This window comes from Chenopodium album, chromosome 6 (genome assembly GCF_948465745.1).
Source record: "Chenopodium album chromosome 6, dcCheAlbu1.1, whole genome shotgun sequence".
In the NCBI taxonomy this organism is placed as follows: Eukaryota; Viridiplantae; Streptophyta; class Magnoliopsida; order Caryophyllales; family Amaranthaceae; genus Chenopodium; species Chenopodium album.
In genome coordinates, this window is record NC_137839.1 from 4143486 (window position 1) to 4167898 (window position 24413).

The following is a 24413-nucleotide window of genomic DNA, read 5'->3' on the forward strand; positions in this document are numbered from 1 at the left end:
AGTATGATTGTCTCAAGTTAGGTTAAATTCACAAATATTACTTCATAGTCCATATTATTAAAATACAAAACATTATTGTCTCAAAAGTTACTCCTCTGCTCTTAAATAATATACACATTTGTTTTGTTGTTTTTTTTTTTTTCATTATTTATATGTTAGCTTTGACCATCATTTTAATAACGCAAGAATGACGAGACTGGCCTAACCCAAAGTAAAGGCTCTCTCAGCAACAAGACTTTGTAATTTCAGGGACTTGAGAGTCATATTAAAATAAATTTTATGGCATGTATTTAATAAAGTAATTAAACTACGTAAAAAGACAAACTAAGGGTGTGTTCTATTCACCTTATTTTCACTAATTTGAACCAATCTTAACTTACCTTTAACTTATATGGACTTATTAGACCTTATTAAAACTTATTTTAGTTGTAATTTGTATTTGGGTAACCCGTAACCCTTATCAAAATTTATTAAACCTGAACTGAACTTAAATGGACTTATCTGAACTTATTACACTTGAAATAAGTGAAAATAAGGTGAACTTATTACACTTGTAAAACAAAATTAAAGCATAGTACGTAAATTCTTCTTTTTACTTATCGGTTGTCAATTAATTTATTCATATAATATTCTATATCACATTTATTAAGTCTAACATCTACCTAAAAGCACAGTCAAAGTGGTGTACTACAAGTAAAAAAAAAAATAGTGATTGGGAGATTACAATTGGACATTGCTACAGAGAAGCTAATCGAGTAGCGGATTGGTTAGCTAATTTTGGAGTAACGTCTGTGGAAAAAATAGTCTTCTTTGAGGCGGTCTCGGAGGACCTTCGAACCGTTTTATTGGAGGACTTGAGGGGAGTGTCGAGGTTGCGTATGGTGCCGTCTGATTCTTGATAGTAGAGTTTGGGTTTTATTAAAGAGCTACGTGTCACGGGTCATCTCCCACACCAAGGAGGGGCGTCAAGAGGGTCACTAGGTAGCAAGGCAACAATCGAGGCTAGGGGGCCTGCCTTGGTGCTCAGCTAAGCACTTCCCCCTAAAGAGCTTTATGTAGCATCTTGCTTGTGAACCTAGTGAACACCCACTTGACAGTAACACAATAATGGGTCGTTTGGAGACCCAAATGAAGTCCAAATGGGCCCAAATTTGGGGGTCCACCGTATTTTGGGCCAAGGAAGACGATGGTGGTGTCGGTTTCCCGAGACGAGGTCCCGAAATACAAGTTTGTGCAGCAGGTAGCCCGGAAAACGCGGGAAGCTGCTAGAAGGTTCCGGAGCTATCTACGAGGTTCTTTTGGAGGAGTATTCTAGAGGGGATGTCTCTAGAATATTCAAGGTTCATCTAGTGCATCTTAGAAGTCTCTAGGGTCTTCTATGTATGCACATTTTGTATGTAAAGTTCTAGAATGTTCTAGGATAGTCCTTAGCATTCTAGGTAGGAAGCTTGTAGAAAACCTCCATGTATGAAGTTCTTAAGGAGGTGGGAACACTCTAGATCCTTGTAGTCTAGAACCCTCCATTTGAGGAGGTTAGGAACGTTCTAGAGAAATTATGTAAGTAGGGTGGAGCACTATAAATAGGCTCCAAGGCATCATTTGTACATTCAAGTTGAGAGCAATACAAAAAGCCTTTCATAAGCACTTGTGTTCTCTTACAACTCAATCCTTTCCTTCTAACACTTAGAGAGTGTGAGGAAAACTAAGGCACGAGGGTGCCAAGTGAGTGATCGGGCATACTAGCAAGGGTGATAGCTTGTGTGCTCAATTGTCTACGACACTTAGTCGTAAATTCGGACTAAGGCACTAAGGGAGAGTGCTTAGTTCAACTAAGGGACTTGTTAGCACCAAGGGATCGTGCTAGCAAACTTATCTAGCAGCACAAAGGGTTGTGCTTCGTGGGCACAAAGAGTTAGTGCCAAGGAGAAAGCCTGACTCGTCTTACGACGAACTGTAAGCGGGTGGCGCACGGTGCGTGACTAGGGTAAAGTAGTCGGCACGTGACATACGGATCTATTGTCTTTTGTTTCTTTTAGTTTGTTTTGTTTTGGAGTCTGTTTCTTTCTTTTTTCTTTCTAGTTTGTATTTTCTTCTTCATTTTGGGGCTTGCCCCTCGGGATCACCAAAAAAAAAATAGTTGAAATATAGAAGCAATAAAACTAAATCATAACACACATGAATTAATTAATCAATTAATAATTTAAAGAGAAATTAATTGAATAAGAAAAAAAAATAGAGAAAATTACAGTGCACAACCAATTTCGCTTAACAAGACGAGCTATCCTTGGCGAAATTTCTCAAAAGATCTATAGCATCAATTGATGAAGATGAATAGAGGAAAGAGAAAATTAAAATTCAAACCCTAAACCCCAATCAGTTCAACTATTCTAGTTTTTGTCGAGAACCCTAAATTTCTAGTTTTTGTCGAGCGGGAAAACGAAGTTTATTGGGAAAATATGACTTAAAATGGAACGGGTAGACGATTTTTATACTTGTATATGAGTATGTATACACGTATATTTTTTTTTGAAAGGGAGTATGTGTACAAGTATATTGTATTTCCGTATTTTGATTGAAATTCCAGCTTTACCCCTATAAAATCCCTATAATGCCCCTGAGAGCCTGAGACTTACTCTATGCCACTGTAATGACAGTACACACTACTACCTAATGTACTACGTATAAAATGCCCTGTTTGGTAATTAGCTGGTAGTTGATTATATCAACTGGTTATAATAGCTGGTTTGACTAGCTGGTTATAGTAGCTGGATAGACTAGCTTGTTATGATTAGCTTATTGTATAAAAATATTTGGTAAATGCTCCCTCCGTTTTTAAATACTTGCTCCATTTCTCCATGCGCGGAGTTTTAGGAGAAATTGGATAAAATAATAAAATATAGAGATAGTAGGGTAGTTGAGAAAATAAAAAATGGTAAAAAGCAAAAGTAGTGGAAGAATAGGAAGAGAGAGAGTATTATTTTGGATCCAATAAGTGTGAAAAATGAATTAAATATTGTAAAAACTTTCTAAAAAAAAGAAAATGGAGCAAGTATTTTAAAACGGCCAGAAAAGGAAAGTGGAGCAAGTATTTAAAAACGGAGAGAGTAGATGTTAATTGTTAGCTGTTTTAGGCCCTGTTTGGTAATAAGCGAAAGCTGATTGATAGAAGCTTATTTCATTAGCTGGTTGTATTAATTTGTTTGTATAAAGTTGTTTGGTAAAATTAGCTTATTAGATATTGGCCTTGTTTGGGAGAAAGCTGAAAGCTAAAAGTTGAAGCTGATTGAATTAATTGATTTTGACTAAATGATTTTATTAACTAATTTGACCAACTTATTGTATTAACTGATTATATAAAAGTGTTTGGTAAATAGATGATAGCTTAAATGTGATTGAGTATGTGAAATGAGCAATAAGCTAATTGTGGGATAGGTAGTTTAGATAGGATTTAAAATTAAATGAGGTTATAAATGTCATTTCACAATAATTAATGAATAAGCTAATTGAAAAAGCTCAAATATCTAATTGAAAAAGCCCAAATATCTGATTGAAAATTTTCTCTCCTATTTCTCTTTCTCTTTCTCTTTCTCTCTCTTCTGCGTTTTAGTTCTTGTTTTCTGCCATTAAAATACCTTCTCCATTTTAATTTTTTTCAATAAAAAATGCAAAATCAAAACGCTTTTCTAAATAAATATGTAATACATAGCTGTGTTTTTGAAGTAGAAATGATGAGTTTATTACAGAATTGAGGAGAGTCTTTGGAGAAAATAGACATTATTTAAATGGTTATTTAACTAGGGTTTATTCTGAAAATGCTTATGAACATAGGTTTGTTCAAATTGAGTTAAACGTTTATGAGGAGAGTGGAGTGTTTGTTTTGGTGAGATGCCAAGATTTGTATTTAGTTGCTTTTAGGAAGAAAAGTGATCCCACTAATAGTTGGTATTTGCTCAAAATTAAACCGCCAAGAACTTTAGCAGATTATAAAAATATTGTTCCTAATGTGATTGAATTGCCTTTTGGAGAGAGTTATGCAGACTTTGGGGGATTACAAAATGTTTGTATGGGGGTGCGTAGAGTTCAGAGTGGTGTTACTACTCTAGATCATTCTACGGATCTTGACGACTTTAGGAGACCTTTAGGGGTTTTATCAGTGTTTTTGTGTGAAGCTACTCGTTATAGGGAAATCTCGACAGACATAAATGAGATTTTTATGGAATATAGAGATGTTGAAAATTTTGGGAATAACTGGTGTAATGAAATTTTGTGTTGGAGTCAAAATTGTGTTGATATTATGTTTGATGAATTGGTTTTAAAAAATACCCTTTTAACCCCAGATCCTAGTGCTGATAGTTTAAAAAAAGCTAAGGATGAGGCAAATAAGGTAGGAATGTTTCTTCATTCCGCTTACATAGAAGCGTGTCGAAAAGTAGAACATAAAGAAAATGAAGCTAAGGAAAAACGTCGGTCAAAATAATGGTGTTTTTTTATGCAAAGTGACATGAATTTTCCTGGGTTGGATATACAATGTTTATGTTTGGGTCATGAAAGAGTCATCCAGTTGGAGTGAGTGGCCTGGTGAAAATGTACCAAATCAAGTGAACTACATTTTCTGACATTGATTTTAAATGAGAAAAGTAGGAGGTGCAAGTATGTCAATTCTGTGGCAGGGATGTGATGGCTTGTGCTTTACCCAGCCACCTTTTATTTTCCGATCATTGCCGGAATCTTGAAGAGGCTCCGTTGTCTTATGGTAGTGGCAGTGATAGGTTGTTTTGTCCTGTTGCCCTTATTATCTCCTTCTAGGGACTAGGGAGCTTTCTTCTCAGGTGATAATTTTGGTTGAGTATGTGTTTTTGTATTGGGTTTTGAATTTGTGTTTTGGTTTAAGATTGTGTAATTTGTGTGCTTATTTTTATAGATACATGATGAGGCTACAAAGTTTGCTTATCAGACAGGAGTTAAGGTGGTTGTAGCATATGGAGGCACACCCATGGCTGACTAGGTATATTAATCCCAACATCTTGATTTGTTTAATATTCTTGAATAAAGTATTTATTGGAAATTGCATGTTCTGTTTTCATGTTCTTCCAGGAAGATCATAGTTTATTGCTTGTTAGTGTGAGGTCTACATAACTATTTATCTGTGTTTGGTGCTTAAGATTTGGGACATTTTCAGTTGTATTTTGTCATCTATTTAAAAATTTGTTATAAGTACGTGCTCTACTTTTTCCCTTATTTCTATTGTGCTTTGTTGAGTGAGCAATGTTATGTAGTATATGTTTCCCTGTCCATGGAAGAGGAATCTCTTTTGTGCTTCTATACTTGTAAAGGATTACCTTTCTCTAGCTCACTTTCCTATTTCTTCTTGTTTTTACGAGTTCCCTTCTCATATTTTGTTTAAATATTAAGCATTTGCTTTAGAGCTACGAAGTTATTAATTAATCTCTTTGCCTTTTTTGTGCAGTATATAATAAGCATTGTAGTACTAGACATCATGGGGTAGTAGAAAGTGTCAATAATGTCACAATCATGTCTGCATAAGCATGTATCTTGAGCATTCCTATTATTTGTATGGAAGATTATGCTATTTTTTCCTCTTGTTTCCCTTTTGCTTTATTGAGCGAACTATGGGATGGATTTGTTTCCTTGGCTGTGAAAATGAAGTTTTTATTGTTAACAGCGATTTCTTCCTTGGCTCCTTTGCTGTTTGTTTTTACAAGTTTCTTTTCTCACATGTTTAAATATTTGCATTTGAGCTATAAGATTTTTGTGCCGTAACTTGCATTTACAGAAACACTAAAATAGTAGATATCATTGACTAGTAGAATAGTGCAATTGTTCATGGAAGCATGTGTAAATATAATAGTATCAAACTATCATAAGTGTACCAAAAAAGAACTCCAGTAACTTATATGTTGCCCATTACCATTATGTTATCATGTAACTACCGCCAGAGCCTGTTATTTCCATTTTGAAGTGCCATTGAATGTCATTCCATGCTTATACATTTATTTGTGATTCATATTCAAACCTGCCTGTTAGATAATGCTAGTCATTAGGTCTTGTAGTTTGATTCCCCTTGTGGGCAGTTAAGTTTGCGTGCTCCTCTGGTATTGCTGTTTGGTAAATTCTTTTTTGAAGGTTGATCTGGTTTTAGATATTTTAAGTCAATTTGTACAAATTTGTCACTAAATAAGTTAATACTGTATGTTTTATTCCATATACAGCTTCGAAGGTTGGCAAAGGGCATTGGTATTCTAGTGGCCACACCTGGTCGCCTGGTTGATATGGTTGAGAGAGGCAAAGTGTCTCTTCGTATGATCAGGTATTTGGCTCTAGATGAGACGGATAGAATGCTGGATATGGGTTTTGAGCCTCAGATGCCTAGGATTGTCCAGCAGATGGATATGCCTCCGCCAGGTTCAAGACAGACTATGCTTTTCAGTGCCACATTTCCTACTGAAGTACAGGTTAGCTCTTATAAAAATCTCTTTACCCCCTCCCCCTTTAATTTTAATGTTCTAGTGCCTTTCCTGCGCAGCTTAGGTGGAAGGTCCTGGGTGTGTGTAGGAGTTGTTTTTGTCTGTGTTTTTGGTTGCTGACAGTTGCAGTAGATTGTTTTATTTATTTCTGTATTTAAATGTTTGAATAACTAATCACATGCTAAAACAAAGTACTATGTATCAAGTACCAAGAAGTATCACATAACACATTGTTTGACCAAAAAGTTCATGTTTTGTATGAAGTAAAAGTAGATATCCAACAGAATGGTGCTTAGTTAATTAGATCTTGCCTATGTGGCTGAATAGCTGAGAGCCTGAGAGTGTTCAAAGTGAATTTTTTTCTCATATACATCTTATTCTTTGATAGTTTAATGTGCAAGGTTATGTAAAAAAGTGGCTAGATCTCCGAAACAAGAAACAAATGGTGTTGTGCTTGTATGTAGAATTGTAGACTAAGTTAGTTGATTTGAATTTAACTTGTCCTAAACACAATAATGGTTGATGACTCACTGTGAGGCATGAGGAAAGAAACTTTGAGTTGGCAATTGATAGAGATGTGGCAGAATTTGGTCAGCTGAATGGGCTGAACTTGTTCATTGACCTTCATTAGTTGGCATGGTCTCATGAATATCAGCATAACCCCAATGTCTCTAGAGATTCTCATGATGAAGGTGGGATATGGGAAAATTGGCTCTGTGCTGTTATGCTGATGCAGCAAGGGCCAACAACAAAGATGCCTGAGATTTATGCTATTATTTTTCTTCATTAAATTTTCATGCCTAAAGCTTACTGAAGCTTCTTCTTCTTCATTTTTTTTTTAATGTTTGGCATGTATCATGCATACAACCTGTATATACTTGACCATATTATTTCTTCCCTTATATATGGTCTAGAATGTACCAATATTGATTGGAATGTTGTGCAGAAGCTTGCGGCTGATTTCCTTACAAATTACGTATTTTTTACTGTTGGAAAAGTTGGTTCAAGCACTGATCTCATCAAGCATAACACAGAGTTTGTTAGGGATTTTGACAAGAGACAGCATCTGAGAATCTTCTCATGTCTCAGAAGCTGAATGGAACTAATGGAAAGGTTAGCATTAATGCTTACAGAACTAGTCAATTTGAAAATTACCTTTTGTTTGTAGTAAATAAAATTGAGATTTATGATTTACACTCTGTTGCAGCATGCTTTGACAATTGTTTTTGCTGAAACAAAGAGGGGAGTTGATGATCTTGAGTACTGGTTGTCTGGCAGTGGATTCCCAGCAACAGCAATACACGGTGACAAAGCAAAATGGGTCAGTAATCAATCTTATCCGTGTTATACTGATTCTTCTTTTTAATTTTTCTGTTGTTATCCACTTGTACTAGCAATCTAGCATTAGGAGAACTCAACTGAAATTTGGTTTTTTTGTTCCTCTATGTGTTAATGACCATGAATCCTGATAGCTTACTATCTTGTCTGTTGACAACCTACTAGAATTTTCTGCAATTGTGATTAATGCTTGAATGAAAAATTTGTACGGAGCATTAAGTAATTAGCCTTGCATACTGAAAAACTCCCTTGATTATGTTTCGCACTTCACAACCATTCTTGTAACTTCAAATTTTATCATTTGACATATTGTGTTAAGGATTTCATAACTGCAATTATATCTTTGGATGAAGTCTGTAAAAAAGATCACTGCTACTCCGTATTTTGCAGTTTTATTGTAGTAAAATTTGCTGCTAAATGGTCTTTAGTTTTTTATGATTGTGTAATGACCATGGCTTTTTTTGCCATTTTTGGTTGATTTAGTTGTCTCCTCACTCATTATCTAATTATTCTAATATTTATTAGGACAATAACTGATAGATGTTGCAGCACGAGGGTTGGACATTCCATGTGTGGCTCTCGTCATCAACTTCGACCTGCCTCGTGACATTGATGACTATGTTCATTGCATAGGTCGAACAGGACGTGCTGGTAATTCAGGTCTTGCAACTGCTTTCTTCAATGACAAGAACATGTCAATCTCCAAGGCACTCATTGAGATTATGGAGGACAGTAACCAAGAAGTACCTTCGTGGCTTGCTGAGACACCCTCATCTTATGGATATGGAGGTGGCAGCAGTAGTCGCCGTTCCAGAAGTAACAAGTTTGGTGGTCGTGATTACCGAAGTTTTAATCAAGCTTCTAATGGCTACTCTGGTTATTCTGATTACTCTAACAATTACTCTGACCATGTTCCAAGTGCTGAACCTTTAGTTGATGATACATCTGCTGCTGCTGATCCTTACAACTCTCCAGAATATGGATTTACTCATGGTTACGACAATATTGTACCCAGTGGCTGGGATTGATCCAGTTATCTGCTTAACTAATCTATCTTTTGGCAGACCTGTTAAAACTGTTATTGCATAGCATCGTTACGTGCTCTCTGATATCAGTGATATGCATAGCTAATGATAAATAGGATGTAAATGCAACTTTGGCATGGAGCTTTATTCGAACCAACCACGGTTGTGAGGCAAAGTTATAGTTAACTTTCACTAGGCTTTGGGTGGGGTGGACTACTAATTGGAGCTTTTTGTAAAGGTGGTTGGTATATCTATGTTTTTTACTATTGCTCATTGGCTTGGAACAATATTTTGAGATATATGAAATCTTTGTTAGATCATCTAATTGTTTGCTGGCTGCTTATTTTTCTAGGAATAGTATGAAATCCGATTGCGTGTTTATAAAATAACATTCTGAGTAGTGTGCATACAATCACTCTAACAGAGCCAATATTTGGTAGTCTATAATTTATGCCCTTAAATGATATGCAGAACGTTTTAATTGTCTCAGTTTTGAGGAATTAGCTATATGATTTATATATCCAATTATAAAAGAATTATGACCTCAAATGATAAGAAAAAGGAATATTATGGAAACGAAAGTACAAGGTTTTTCTTTAATGCATCTTCTGCTGGCTATCATTCTATCAAAATCTCTCCTGATGATTGCAACAAAGGAAACACGTTAATGGTGGAGAACTGGAGATCACTGCAATTACACGGATTTACAGGTATGGAAAAAGAGAGATTACATAGTTGGTGGCAATTGGAGGCCTTGGATCTGGCAACATGTTTACAGAGAAGGCACAAACAGATTGCAGCTGAGGTTATCACAAAATATTCTCATATTTTGTATCTTTCTAACGCGTTCTATTTATAACATTCCTCGTAAAATTCACCTACAATGCCCCTTCCCATAAACATGATTCATCACATACAAGTATTATGTATATTGCGCAGACAAGTATTTTATTTTCTTCTATGAACTCAACTGTGAAAGGTGAAATGCTCTACATATTCTTAGAGATACTCCATAGCCCCGTCTTCCATTAACTGCAGGGAGAAGCATCAATACAGCACAGCCTGTGCACGCTGCCTCCATAATAGACGATGAATAAGAAAGGTAAAATCTACTGTTCACTCAACAAGTTCTTCTCTTCCTCCTCAATCTGGAACTGTTCTTTTGCAAGTTCTATTGGGTTAACCTTTTGAGTTCACAGAATTTGTTTTTCCAGCTTTTCGTTTCTTCAAGTTGAATTTAGTTATGGGCTCTGGAACTGTGTGACCTGCAGTATCATAATAAGAGGTTCGATCAAACTTTATGCTGCATTTACTGGCGATGGCAGAAAAAACTCTAAAAATAACAGCACATCATCAAGCATTTACTGGAGAAGAACCAAGGAAGACAGGCTGACGAAGACACAAAGTGCTGCTTCCCCTCCAAAAAAAAAAAAAGACACAAAGTGCTGCTCATATGGCAAAGGTATTGCCAGGAGAAGCCAAGGAGTTCAATCATCCTAATACTCGTATCATAATATCACAATCAAGATTGGTTAAAGTAATTTTGGCAGAGGTAAATAGGAAACCCAAGGAGTTACATTCCTCCAAACACTGAAGGGGTCACACACTAACACAAACAATAAACATATGCTACCCCTGGTTTCTATACAAAAGTCGATTTAATCATCAAGAGCAGACCTCTAAGGAGAAGAGATCCGTGTGCTACAGCTGCACCAGCATGTCCCTGCAAATATTGAAGCAAGCTGATTTGAACTCTATTAAAAATACTAAAGATAATATCCCTTTCTCATTTAGTGTCCCCTTATTTCTATCCGCTGTTGCTTTAATTGGAGTTAAGAAAAACTACCAGCCAGACAACAAAGCATAAGCATGGGTATACTTGAACTGAAGTGGAACATCAGCGAAGGTTGATGATCATGGAGAAACTTTGGTGCTAGTAAAAGTTGTCAAAGAAACATAACGAGCCAAAGTTGATGGAGCTATTATACCATATATGAATCAAACAGAGTACAGTCAGAGTCCTTGCATCTAATCATAACATTACAGTTCATTGTATGACCCAACTCTTGTTTCAGAAAGTTAATACATCTAACATTCAACATTCACTAATCACTAGGGAGCTAGCGTGCAGAAAAATTAAGGAAGCTCCTATGAGATCAACCTTGACTGTTAGCAGGAATGAACAGTTTAAAAGCAAAACCATCTTTTAACTCACAAACTGAAGCAATTACAGACATATATGCACAAATATTTACATACGAAACTGCTACCAACACATATGCTTACCACCAACTTCACAATTAGACTCAATAAATTTCTCTGCTACGACTTGGCAGATTTACTAATGAACTTACTGCAGCAACTCTAATTCTCTAAGCACCATATATCCACTTCCAAATAGAAATGAGCAGCAAAATCAGCTTCGCTTACCTTCTCTGCTGCTCTGTGAAAACACCACATTGCAGATCCCATGTCTTGCCTCACACATTCCCCTGATAGGTATACCGTATACAGCACCTAAAAGATAAAGAGCACCTGGATGCAACTGACATTCTGCCATAAGTCCTTTGAATAAATTTTATCTATTGACCACAGTAAATGAATAGAAATACCTGTTCGGCAGCCTTCTCCAGATAATAAAATGCTTGCTGAGATGATTGAACATAGTCATTCTGCCAAAAATGAAAGATACTTCAACATCAGGGTATTTATGTAGTATCTATTTTAAATCTTTTTTTTTATCAACTCAGTTTTAGAACTAAGATGTTTAAATGAACGGGAAAACTTGACAATATCGCAGCAATTGTCACATCAAAAGCCACAATAAGATACGAACACTTGATGAGCCGACCTCAATTCTTAAGCGGCCACCTAATTCATACAATGCATCAGGATTTCTCATATCAGCAGCTTCCACCAGCAAAGCAGCTCCTCTGATAGAGAACATTTTTCAAAACTGATCATTCATTGTAAAACCATCATTTCTATCTTATACAATTCAATAATTCAAGTCGTATCCAACAAAGGACTCGAGTTTATAAGAATTGTAAAGGTTGACTATAAGATCTTAAAATTATATTAAGAAATGATTAACTAACTCATCAAGAAATGAGAAAGCAACAACATCAAGCACAATGCGAGTCTTTTACTTACTGACTATACCCACACAGTAGTCAGACTCTCTTGTTATGAAGGAGGAGATAAAGTTCTGTCAACAAGAGAAAATGACGAGGGTATTCCAGTTTCAGTGAGTGGTGACTGGTGAAAATGTGCCAAATCAAGTGAACTACATTTGCAATCATTGATTTTAAATGAAAATAGTAGGAGGTGCAAGTATGTCAAACCTACCCCAATTCTTTGGCAGGCAGGGATCTGATGACTTGTGCTCTACCCGGGCCTGGTAAAACCGCCGCCTTTCACTTTCACATCATTGCCAGTATCTTGAAGAGGGTTCTGCCTTATCGGCCTCCGTTGTCTTGTGTTGGCGGTAGTGCTAGGTTGGTTTGTTCTGTTACCCTTACAATCTCTTACTACAATTCAACAATACTGAGATATTATTCAGCTTAGTGCTGCTAACATTGTATTAAATGCAAGATCATAGTTTCATGATGAAAGTAACTATTAATCATGCCAATCTGAGCAAGAATTGTTCCTGATCCCGGTTCTTGTGTTATCATTAGCATTTAGCAAGAACTACACATGCCAAGAGTCAACTAAGAATGTTCTATAATGATCAGTTTTTGACTAGTAGACTCAGTATGAATTCTCCAGCTTGAATGAATACCTTTCCAAAATGATCAGTTTTTCGACTTGTTGACCTGCCGGGAGTTGACTAAGAATGTTCAGCCACTCTCCAATCAATCCCGATAATATTGCTAACTCTATCTTCCTCCCCACATCGCGTAATTTCATACACATGAACAATGAAACTACTAACTCTCAATTTCTAACCAAAAAAATACCAAAATAGATAATGTAATGAACAAGTTCTTTATTCCATCAACAAGTCACAAAAGATTACATTTCTAATATAAGGGGGCAATGCATAATCTTTGATTTATTTCCCAGTTTTGAACCTTGAAAATGCTTGTTAGCTCCCCACAATCACGCATCACATTAACTAACACCCAAGCGATTTTACTGGTTTGATAAAAGATTTAAAGTTATAAGGTGTTGAATGAAACATGGTGTTGCCGATTCACTGAACAAAGATTGTAGATGTTGTACTTCTGCTGCAGATGGCTTGTTACTGATTTTTTTTTTTTTTTTTTTTTTTTCCTGGAGTTAAGATCAAGATTTTTTTTTTTTTTTTTTTTTTTTTTTTTTTTTTTTTTTTTTTGTAAAAACAAAAGTTTCCAACCGAATTGACATTAAATAATAATAATACATTCCGTTAATACAAGACACATTTCAAACAAAGCCACACAAAATGACAAAATTAACAATACAAATATAACACAAAAGGTAGGGAGTTCATATTACATGGAATTCTAATAACCATGTCTCTAACTTCTTAAGTTCAGATAACCAATACATATTTAACACAAAAGGTAGGGTATACAACCATACATAATACTTGGAATTCTTATAGCCGAGTCTCTAACTTATAAGTCAGATAACCAATACTTATACGTAGTACAATACAAAAGTACATAATACTTGAAATTCTAATAACTGAGTCTCTAACTTAGGTCAAATAACCAATATTTATACAACACAAAAGTACATAATACTTGGAATTCTAATAACCGAGTCTCTAACTTAAGGTCAGATAACCAATACTTATACAACACAAAAGTACATAATACTTGGAATTCTATTAACCGAGTCTCTAACTTCTCTAACTTAAGATCAGATGACCAATACTTATACAACACAAAAGTAGTCACCAAGTATCTACCTTTCAGTTTCAAGGCTCAACTTGATAAGCATGTCATCTCCTTCCTTGTCAGAAAGGTTAATCCAAAACCTATCAATAAACTTTGGAATGAATTTATCAAATTGAATAAGTTTGACCTTGCCTTTATCAGAATAAACCAAGTCAAATTTGAAGATTAAAGAGTACCAATATGGCACAACCAGATGCGATCTTACAAGAGGAAATTTGTAACAAGAACCCATCTCATCCACTACCAATGGCACTGGCTTAGTCGCGTTAAATAGCACAATATCAAGACAATCGTCCTCCAAGTCTTGGGTTGCAAGAGAACGAGACCGAATATCAAACGGCCTTCCATACTGAAAAACAATTGTTCCGGAAACCCAACTGGGATCTTCAGAGTCAGCAGAATCAATGCTGTGTTTCATAAGAATAGAATCCTTTATAGCATAAATATTTGCTAATTGGTTAAAAGTGTAATATATGGTTGCACAACCCATGCTACCAAACATACGATCAACACCCAATTTATTAAAATTGCCATTTTTTCCCGGTTCTATTTCTGCAACAAATTTGCCCTCAATTGTATTACCATCTTCATCTTTGAGATCAAAGGAAATAGTGAAATTTGAGTTAGCACAGATTGCGCGATTGAAAGTTAGAGGCAAGGAGCCATTTATAAGATCGGCATCAATTGCATCCTCATCTTGTTGAGTGAAGATGCAAAAAGTACCCTCGTCGTCTTCAACAAAGATACTACCATGGACTTGAAACTTCTCAAGTGCATTATGTTTAATCCTCACCGAAAACAATTCAGCAAATTGTTCTACTTCATCTCCCGAGTAACCAATTCCAGATTTTACGAAGGGACCATAATCTATCTCAACCTGTTCATTCAGTTCAATTTAGGATTTTTAGTTTATACTCTTTATAGGTTCAAAGACAAGCCGGAATTTAGCAATTTAGAATCAATCAAAGGCTTAATCCCATAAGTGGGGTCGGCTACATGAACCAAATTTGATTATTCTGTGTAATCATCAACAAAGGGAAAGTTATTTTTTGTTATTATTAATGAGATAATGTTGATCTAGAATTTTGCAGGCAGGCGCTAAATCTATAAAAAAAAATCAGAAGATAAACAATACTGAAAAGAACACAACTTTAGTTAATTTCATAGTTCAATTCAAATATGAAAGGGTTCAGCAACCAAATTTGATTCAATTGTCAAATAAGGCCTGAAAATCACATGATTTTAGGGAGGGAGGAAAGGCATGATTGATTCAAATATTAAATTACACTCATAATTTTCTTTTTTAACAACATAATCGCTGGTTATATTAGAACCAATACTTCAAATTTTCGAACCCTAAACTAAAACTTATGACAATTAAATTTAATTAGATCAACGATAAACCCTAGATTGTGAAATTGACTTACAAATAGAAAAAAAAAAAAGTTTACCTCGTAAGCTGCTTCAATAGGGTGCGCTTCCATGGAGAACGTAGAGTGCGCTTCAATGGAGAACGTTGAGAGGAGGAGGTGGTGGTGGTAAATCCTTATATAGGAATCTATATTGAGCTGCTCTGGTCCGGCCCATAGAAATCTAGAATAAATTCAAGGGAAATTCTCATATACTCGTATTTTTAATGGTAACAACATATTTGACAAATTCTCCCTAATAGCATTATTTTTTAAAAGTTTCTCTAACGTAAAAATATTTTTACAATTATCAATTAATTAACTTAATTAAACTAACAAATAACAAAAAAAAAAAAAAAAAAAAAATGCTTGAATGTGAGAGAAAAAATATACTAATAATAAAAAGTTAGTAATGTGTTTAAAAAAAAAAAAAAAAAAAAAAAAAAAAAAAAAAAAAAATTATAGTAATGAGTTTGACAAAAAGCTATATTAAAATATTATATCTCTCCTCTTATAATCCCCACCCAAACTCATTACTACTTTTTTATTATATTTTTTCTCTCAAAGTCATTATTTTTCATAAACTATTAACCCCATTATCTTTCTTTTACAATTTTTTAATATTTCAACTACCCCAATTATGTGTCAATTAAATTGCCTAAAATTATGTGTCAGTCAAACTGTAACACTTTAAAAAAAAAATGGAGGGAGTACTTGAAAATTATACAACTATTGTCATGTTAAGAAAACTTATAAAAAATCACAAACTTTTAAAAAAATCGGGTGTACAATAATCCATTTAAATCTCTCTTAAAGTGATCAAAAGTTACCCCTAAAATGAATAAAAGTTACCCTAATATGTATAAAAGTTACCCCTAAAATGAATCTCGGCGGGTAAGTGGGTTTTCTAGGGTGATGGCTGTGGTGGACGGGTGGTTATGGAGGTTTAATTTCGGGGTGGGATTTGGTTTAGGGATTGATTTCGGTGATGGTTATGGTGGTTTCGGGGTGGATATTAGTGTAGGGGGTGATTTCAGTGGTGGTTATGGTGGGTATGGAGATGGGATTTCAGCCAGGGGGTTCTAGCCGGCCGTTTTCGAGGGTTTAGGGTGGCGGCCGACCAATTGTGGGCGTTCACGGTGGTTGCCTGGTTGGGGAGGGTCGTGGGTTTTGGTTTTTTTTTTTAATTTTTTATGTTACTGTTTTTGTTTTTAATTTTTTTTATTTTAACCAATTACTAGGCAACAGTGCAACACGTGGCTTTACAAAAAAAAAAAAAAAAAAAAAAAAAAACCATTTAAACCTATTTAACAGGTGTAGGTAAAAATGTCTGTTAAAATAAGATGATATACCAAGGTGGAATTGTTATCGTCAGACCACGCAAATGTGGGATTATTTATTTCCATTTTTCCTTTTAATAATAATATAGATAGTATTGCACCATTATGTTGCATAAAACTATCAAGAGTACTGAAACAACCTACTATTATACGAAGTATATGTAGTACTTCCATCAAAAGAATAACTAGAGGCAGTATATCAGCTGAAATCTTAGTGAAAATGGTAAGGGGTTCTAGATAAACAAGTATGGAATACTTGTATTACAACATAAATAATACGAAGTACTTATATTATAACATAACCAATACGAAGTATTTATATTACATCCAGGAACAATAAAGTGAGCATCAAAGCGCTAATTGTTAAAATTAACAAACACATAGTTAGATAGCTTAAGTTACAACAGGGTGAACCACATCTTCATAATACAATTTTGAAATAGAGAAGGCAGGCACAAGGTACCCTCTCTGACTCGTGCTGCTCTTCAGTCTACACCAACTATCTCTTGTTACCAATCAAGGGCTTCATCCAATCCCATTCTATTTGAGGAGGCGAAATATCATAGTCTGCAAAAACTTCAACCCCTTTACATTCTTCATTGATCACTGAACCACATTTTTTTACAGGTAGCTGAAGAGTACCACTAAACACTACCTTCTCAGTTGACGCATCTGTCAAATATACATCCAGACAAAGGTGGCTATCTACTGGCACAGCCACCTTATCTCTTGACAGTGACAAATAACCTCCCTCCAACAACTTCTTAGGCTTTTCTTGTGACGCGTAGAACAAAGTTGATCTATAAAACAGTTTATGATACTTACGATCAGAAGCAAATTTGCTGCTATAAGCACGTACATGACCATAAATTGCACGACCACCATCACCCTCACCATATAGTCTGTCCACAAGGCAGATTTTCACAGCAGCTTGAACAGCATCTGTATAGAAGATGGAATGCACAATAGCATGCCCATCTTGGCCTTTAACAATAGTGGAAGTAGGTTTATCGCGACAATCCCAATGAGATAAAGATGTGTAGATAACAGCCCCATAACATAAGTTAACATTACGATGCTTGTCTTTGAGGTCGAGGAGTAAAGCCCAAGAAAATTGATCAGACCTTACACAATTTGGAGGACCAACCAAATGCAGTTGTTGGGATCCATTTGGAAATATTATAGAGTTTTCTTTATCTGAAGGTTTCAACATATCAATACCACCCTCGGCATTAAGTGTGTGGTTTAATAGCCTCACAAAACCTTCAAGTTCAACACTTTCGATATCATCAGTGTAGTGAGGTTCTACTGATACCGAAAATATTTCAACCATACAACCTGGCATGTCCTTCATTGCTGAATAAATTCACCATACAAAATCAAATCAAATCAATGGTACAAATCAACTAAAATATATTACAAATTAACAGAATTTATTTGGATTTTAAAAGTTAAATCTATTCCAAACTGAATACCAAAAACCCAATTGGTAGATTTTTGGTAGTTAAAATCTAAATTGATAGAGAAATTTGCTACTTTATAAATTTTTAAAAAGGTTGTGCAATACATATTGATTCAATTATCACTTAATTTTATGGATATTTGATTTAATTATCAAATTAAGCGTATAATCTAAGTGTTTAGAACCAAAAGTTGAAATCTTCGAACCCTAAACTTACTGCACTGACAATTAAATTAAACCCTAGATTGTAAAAATTGATAAGACGATTACAAAAAGTAACAAGAGCTTACCTCAGAAGCTGCTTCAATGGAGAACGTCAAGTGCGAGCAGTTTAGAGGCATGATGGACCACTATCAGGTAGGGACTCTCATGCCCAATACCTGGGGGTATATTTGTCATTCAACATATATTGGATAGTAACTTCATTAATAGTTACCACATGAGTTGACAGTAATAAAAAGTAGTTTCTCTCTCATACTTTTGGAAAAGATACCACCACTGTTGTCAATCTGTCATTGCCGCTTTCCTCCATTAACACCACCACCAAAACCAAAGAAAACACCATTATCATCATCATCTTCTTCACCAATTACATGATGGTTTAGATTATTGCACCGCCTTACTACCACCACTATCGGATGTCCAATAACAGTATAAAAATCAATAGTAGTAGTATACAATCAACAATAACAGTTTATTAATTAACAATAACAGTACAAACTTAACCTAAACCAAGTTATAAAACAATAACATTTAAATCAAACCCATGAAATTTCCAAAAAAACAGAAAGCATATAAACCCAGATTCACAGATAAATAAAATAACTTTTTAATTATACTAATCAGCCAATAACAGTATACTAATAAAAAATAACAATATAACAATTAACAATAACTGTGTAAAATCAATAATAGTTATGACTGCCAAATAATTTTCGTCGTCGACTTCAACCCCAAACATCCAAAGCTTAGATGAATAATCATCCTACCTGATTTGTATATTATCTACAAAAGCTTGCAAATTCCATGGAAATAGATCAGAGCTTTGCGCTTAATTTCGTTCCACAAGGGAGCTCAACTTTCCCTCGAGATTTTCGATCAATAGCCACCATATTTGGAATCTCCTTCAGATCGATCTCGGGTGAATAGCCACTAGCTATGATGCCATTTTTGAGAACTCCATCTAATCCTCTAGTGTTTTTTCATGGAGAAATGGTTTACCCAACTATTTACCCCGATTAAGGTGGATTTCCAAATTTAGGTGGAAGTTCTAGCCAAATTCCCCTCTCTGAGCTACCTTCAGCTACACCACCGGCGCCGATCGACTGTTTTTTCACGGGAAGAGCAGCAACTAAATGGGGGAAAGTAACTTCTCTCTCCTCCTTTTTTTTTTACCCAACCCTTTTTCATTTTACCCCCCAATTTTATTTTATCTTTTTTTTTAATTTGCAAATATTATTTTTTAATTAGGGTATTGGACAGGGGGGCCTATACCTGGTAAGGGGCAATAGTTTCTCGAGCAGTTTAATGGGTTGGAGCCCCGTTAAAAAAAGCCCTAACCCACCTTAGTTAAAATGGGTCAGATTCGTCAAATAAATGTGACGGGTCTTACATCTTCCAAATATGGGTCCTTAATAGTTAATACTACCTCCGCTTTAATTTACTCACAAAAAAGTACAAGTTTGCGGACTGTTAGGCAAAATATTGAAAGCAAGATTATTGAAAAATAAGGGTGTATGCTAAACTATTAATCCAACCCACCACCACCGACACTACTAAGCATCACCGAAACTAGTCACCACCACCACCCAGCATCACCAAAACCACCCACCATCACGACCCAACATCACCGAAACCACCCACCACCACGACCCAGCATCACCGAAACCACCCAGTACCGAACCTGACAAACTCAGCCCACAAGCACCACCGACGCACCCAACACCACCCACGAACCGAGCAAAACCAAGCCGCCGCAACCCACCATACCACCCTTGAAAACCCATAGATCCAGAAAACCCACACAACCACGAATACCCTTCAACCCACCACCACCACCAACCCAACGAAATCACAATCGAAACCAAAACCGAACCCTCAATCAAACCCAAACCTTCAATCGAACCTAGACCCAATCAAACCTACAATCGAAACCAAAATCAAACCCACAATCGAAACCAAAACCGAACCCTCAATCAAACCCAAACCTTCAATCGAACCTAGACCCAATCGAAACCAAAATCAAACCCACAATCGAAACCAAAACCGAACCATCAATCAAACCCACAAACCTAGCAACCACAATTCCACAAACAAACCAACCACGAACCCTCAAACCCTTCTCTATCATCAACTACAACTTTAATTGGTCAAATTTAACCATCAAAACTCTAGTCTAGAGTTTTGATAGTTTAATTTGACAATAAAACCTTCGAATTTGGGTTTCATCGCCATTGGGGAGACAAAAGCAAAGGAAGAGAGAGAAACTGAGGCGACAATGTAGGTGGTGGTTGTCATTGAAGATGGTGGTGGTTGCCATTGAAGGTGGTATATTAGAGAGAAAACTTATGAAGGAAGATGTTGAATGTAGATGGAGGAGGGGAATAAATTAGGATGAATGTGGTGGGTAAGGTGAAATCAATTAACCTTAGGAATTAATGTTATAAGAATAGATTTATAATTTAATTAAGATGTTAAAAAAAAGTAAAGGTAATATTGTCATTTCGTATCCAAAAACTTACTAAAGAAAAATATTTGTTGCGAGTAATGTGAAGCGGTCATTTGTTACGAGTAATAGGAAACAGAGGTAGTATGATGAGCGATAACTTTAAAACTCCCTTTGTTTTTGGCAAACTTTTATATGCGGCTGGCCGCACCGTGCGGCCAGCCTCAAGAGTGGTGGAGAAATGATTCTTGATGTTCGAAACCGCAAGAGTAGGGTGAAAGGAATGCTTTGAGGTCGACATAGCTAGGTTACCGGAGAAGACGAGGAACAAGAGAGAAGATGAATAGTGTGGGCTGATAAAGCTAGGGTGCAGCGGAAAAGAGATCGATAAACCCTAGGACTTGTGATACCACGTTAAAGGACCAACTCAACCAAAAGCTTAAGTTGATGGTTAACGCAGGATCATCAATTCATCAATGTGGCCCGCCATAGTTGATTTTATAATGAATACCTTTCCAAAATGATCAATTTTTTAACATGTTGACCTGCCAGGAGTTGCCAGGAGTTGACTGTTCAGCAGTCTGCCACTCTCCGGTCAATCCCGATAATATTGCTAACTCTATCTTCCTCCACACATCGCGTAATTTGATACACATGAACAATGACTCAATATGAATTCTCAAGCTTGAATGAATACCTTTCCAAAATGATCAGTTTTTCGACTTGTTGACCTGTCGGGAGTTGACTAAGAATGTTCAGCCACTCTCCGATCAATCCCGATAATATTGCTAACTCTATCTACCTCCTCACACTGCGTAATTTCATACACATGATCAATGAAACTACTAACTCTCAATTTCTAACCAAAAAAATACCAAAATAGATAATGTAATGAACAAGTTCTTTATTCCATCAACAAGTCACAAAAGATTACATTTCTAATATAAGGGGGCAATGCATAATCTTTGATTTATTTCCCAGTTTCGAACCTTGAAAATGCTTTTTAGCTTCCCACAATCATGCATCATATTAACTAACACCCAAGCGATTTTACTGGTTTGACAAAAGATTTAAGGTTATAAGGTGTTGAATGAAACATGGTGTTGCCGATTCACTGAAATTAGATTGTAGATGTTGTACTTCTGCTGCTGCTGATGGCTTTTTTTTTTTTTTTTTCCTGGAGTTAAGATCAAGATTTTTTTTGTTTGGAAAAACAAAAGTTTCCAACCGAATTGACATTGAATATTAATAATACATTCCATTAAAACAAGACACGTTTCAAAGAAAGCCAGACAAAATATAACACAAAAGGTAGGGAGTTCATAATACTTGGAATTCTAATAACCATGTCTCTAACTTCTTAAGTTCAGATAACCAATACATATTTAACACAAAAGGTAGGGTGTACGACCATACATAATACTTGGAATTCTTATAGCCGAATCTCTAACCTAAAGTCAGATAACCAATACTTATACGTAGTACAACACAAAAATACAAAATTCTTGAAATTCTAATAACTGAGTCTTTAACTTTGGTCAAATAACCAATACTTATACAACACAAAAGTACATAATACTTGGAATTCTAATAACCGAATCTCTAACTTAAGGTCAGATAACCAATACTTATACAACACAAAAGTACATAATACTTGGAGTTCTAATAACCGAGTCTCTAACCTAAGGTCAGATAACCAATACTTATACAACACAAAAGTACATAATACTTGGAATTCTAATAACCGAATCTCTAACTTAAGGTCAGATAACCAATACTTATACAACACAAAAGTACATAATACTTGGAATTCTAATAACCGAGTCTCTAACCTAAGGTCAGATAACCAATACTTATACAACACAAAAGTACATAATACTTGGAATTCTATAAATCGAGTCTCTAACTTAATGTCAGATAACCAATACTTATACAACACAAAAGTAGTCACCAAGTATCTACCTTTCAGTTTCAAGGCTCAACTTGATGAGCATGTCATCTCCTTCATTGTCAGAAAGGTTCATCCAAAACCTATTAATAAACTTTGGAATGAATTTATCAAATTGAATAAGTTTGACCATGCCTTTATCAGAATAAACCAAGTCGGATTTGAAGATTAAAGAGTACCAACACGGTACAACCAGATGCGATCTTACAAGAGGAAACTTGTAACAAGAACCCGTCTCATCCACTACCAATGGCACTGGCTTAGTCGCGTTAAATAGCACAATATCAAGACAATCGTTCTCCAAGTCTTGGGTTGCAAGAGAACGAGACCGAGTATCAAACGGCCTTCTATACTGAAAAACAATCCTTCCGGAAACCCAACTGTCATCTTCAGAGTTAGTAGAATCAATGCTGTGTTTCATAAGAATAGAATCCTTTATAGCATAAATATTTGCTGCTTGGTTAAAAGTGTAATATATGGTTGCACAACCCATACTACCAAACATACGATCAACACCCAATTTTTTAAAATTGCCATTTTTTCCCAGTTCTATTTCTGCAACAAATTTGCCCTCAATTGTATTACCATCTTCATCTTTGAGATCAAAGGAGATACTGAAATTTGACTCAGCACAGATTGCGCGATTAAAAGTTAGAGGCAAGGAGCCATTTATAAGATCGACATCAATTCCATCATCATCTTGTTGAGTGAAGATGCAAAAAGTACCCTCGTCGTCTTCAACAAATATGGTGCCATAAACTCGAAACTTCTCAAGTGCATTATGTTTAATCCTCACCGAAAACAATTCAGCAAATTGTTCTACATCATCTCCCGTGTAACCAATTCCAGATTTTACGAAGGAACCATAATCAACCTGTTATAACTACTATCATATCAATATAATGGAGATTAACTTAACTAAATAATAAATATAAATATGATATTGTATATTCAGTTCAATTTAAGATTTTTAGTTTATACTCTTTATAGGTTCAAAGACAAGTAGTCAATATATGGCCGGAATTTAGCAATTTAGAATCAATCAAAGGCTTAATCCCATAAGTGGGGTCGGCTACATGAACCAAATTTGATTATTCTGTGTAATCATCAACAAAGGGAAAGTTATTTTTTGTTATTATTAATGAGATAATGTTGATCTAGAATTTTGCAGGCAGGCGCTAAATCTATAAAAAAAAATCAGAAGATAAACAATACTGAAAAGAACACAACTTTAGTTAATTTCATAGTTCAATTCAAATATGAAAGGGTTCAGCAACCAAATTTGATTCAATTGTCAAATAAGGCCTGAAAATCACATGATTTTAGGGAGGGAGGAAAGGCATGATTGATTCAAATATTAAATTACACTCATAATTTTCTTTTTTAACAACATAATCGCTGGTTATATTAGAACCAATACTTCAAATTTTCGAACCCTAAACTAAAACTTATGACAATTAAATTTAATTAGATCAACGATAAACCCTAGATTGTGAAATTGACTTACAAATAGAAAAAAAAAAAAGTTTACCTCGTAAGCTGCTTCAATAGGGTGCGCTTCCATGGAGAACGTAAAGTGCGCTTCAATGGAGAACGTTGGAGGTGGTGGTAGACTGATAGGGGGCTATGTTCTTCCGTTTGTAAGTGTATTATTTATAAGTAATTATATCATTTGAATGGTAATAATTATATCTATCTTACAAAAGATAATCATATAATCTAAAAAGTGATTATATCATATGAAAGGTAATTATGTCTATCTTAAGACTTGGCATGACATAATCAATTTTATTTTTTTTGTTGTTATGCATTTAAGAAGTATGGTCCTAACAAAATCTGCAGCAGCAGCGAC

The 24413-nt window shown here is 35.3% G+C and overlaps 2 protein-coding genes and 1 pseudogene across 2 annotated transcripts; 1 reads left to right on the forward strand and 2 right to left on the reverse strand.

Moving 5' to 3' along the window:
- The first annotated feature begins 1186 nt into the window (after positions 1 to 1186).
- Positions 1187 to 8851, forward strand: LOC145636530 (DEAD-box ATP-dependent RNA helicase 37-like; annotated as a pseudogene).
- A 4584-nt stretch (positions 8852 to 13435) lies between these two features.
- LOC145634338 (uncharacterized) lies at positions 13436 to 15775 on the reverse strand. The gene is made up of 2 exons (XM_081685760.1): positions 15189 to 15775; positions 13436 to 14614 (listed from the first exon to the last, which is right to left on the reverse strand). Exons 1-2 carry the CDS (start codon positions 15219 to 15221, stop codon positions 13745 to 13747), a joined length of 903 nt encoding a protein of 300 aa, XP_081541886.1. The 5' UTR covers positions 15222 to 15775; the 3' UTR covers positions 13436 to 13744.
- Positions 15776 to 16765: 990 nt separating this feature from the next.
- On the reverse strand, positions 16766 to 18274 carry LOC145634339 (uncharacterized). The gene is made up of 2 exons (XM_081685761.1): positions 18239 to 18274; positions 16766 to 17842 (listed from the first exon to the last, which is right to left on the reverse strand). The coding sequence occupies exon 2, from the start codon at positions 17838 to 17840 to the stop codon at positions 16986 to 16988; it is 855 nt and encodes a 284-aa protein (XP_081541887.1). The 5' UTR covers positions 17841 to 17842; positions 18239 to 18274; the 3' UTR covers positions 16766 to 16985.
- Between the last annotated feature and the right edge of the window lie 6139 nt (positions 18275 to 24413).

Excerpts from the sequence above, each read along its gene's own strand:
- LOC145634338 (XM_081685760.1), bottom strand. The coding sequence starts at position 15,221 with ATGGAAGCGCACCCTATTGAAGCAGCTTACGAG. Across the intron at positions 14,615-15,188 it reads CTATTGAAGCAGCTTACGAG|GTTGAGATAGATTATGGTCC; the intron begins GTAAACTTTTTT and ends CTGAATGAACAG.
- LOC145634339 (XM_081685761.1), bottom strand. The coding sequence starts at position 17,840 with ATGAAGGACATGCCAGGTTGTATGGTTGAAATATTTTCGGTATCAGTA.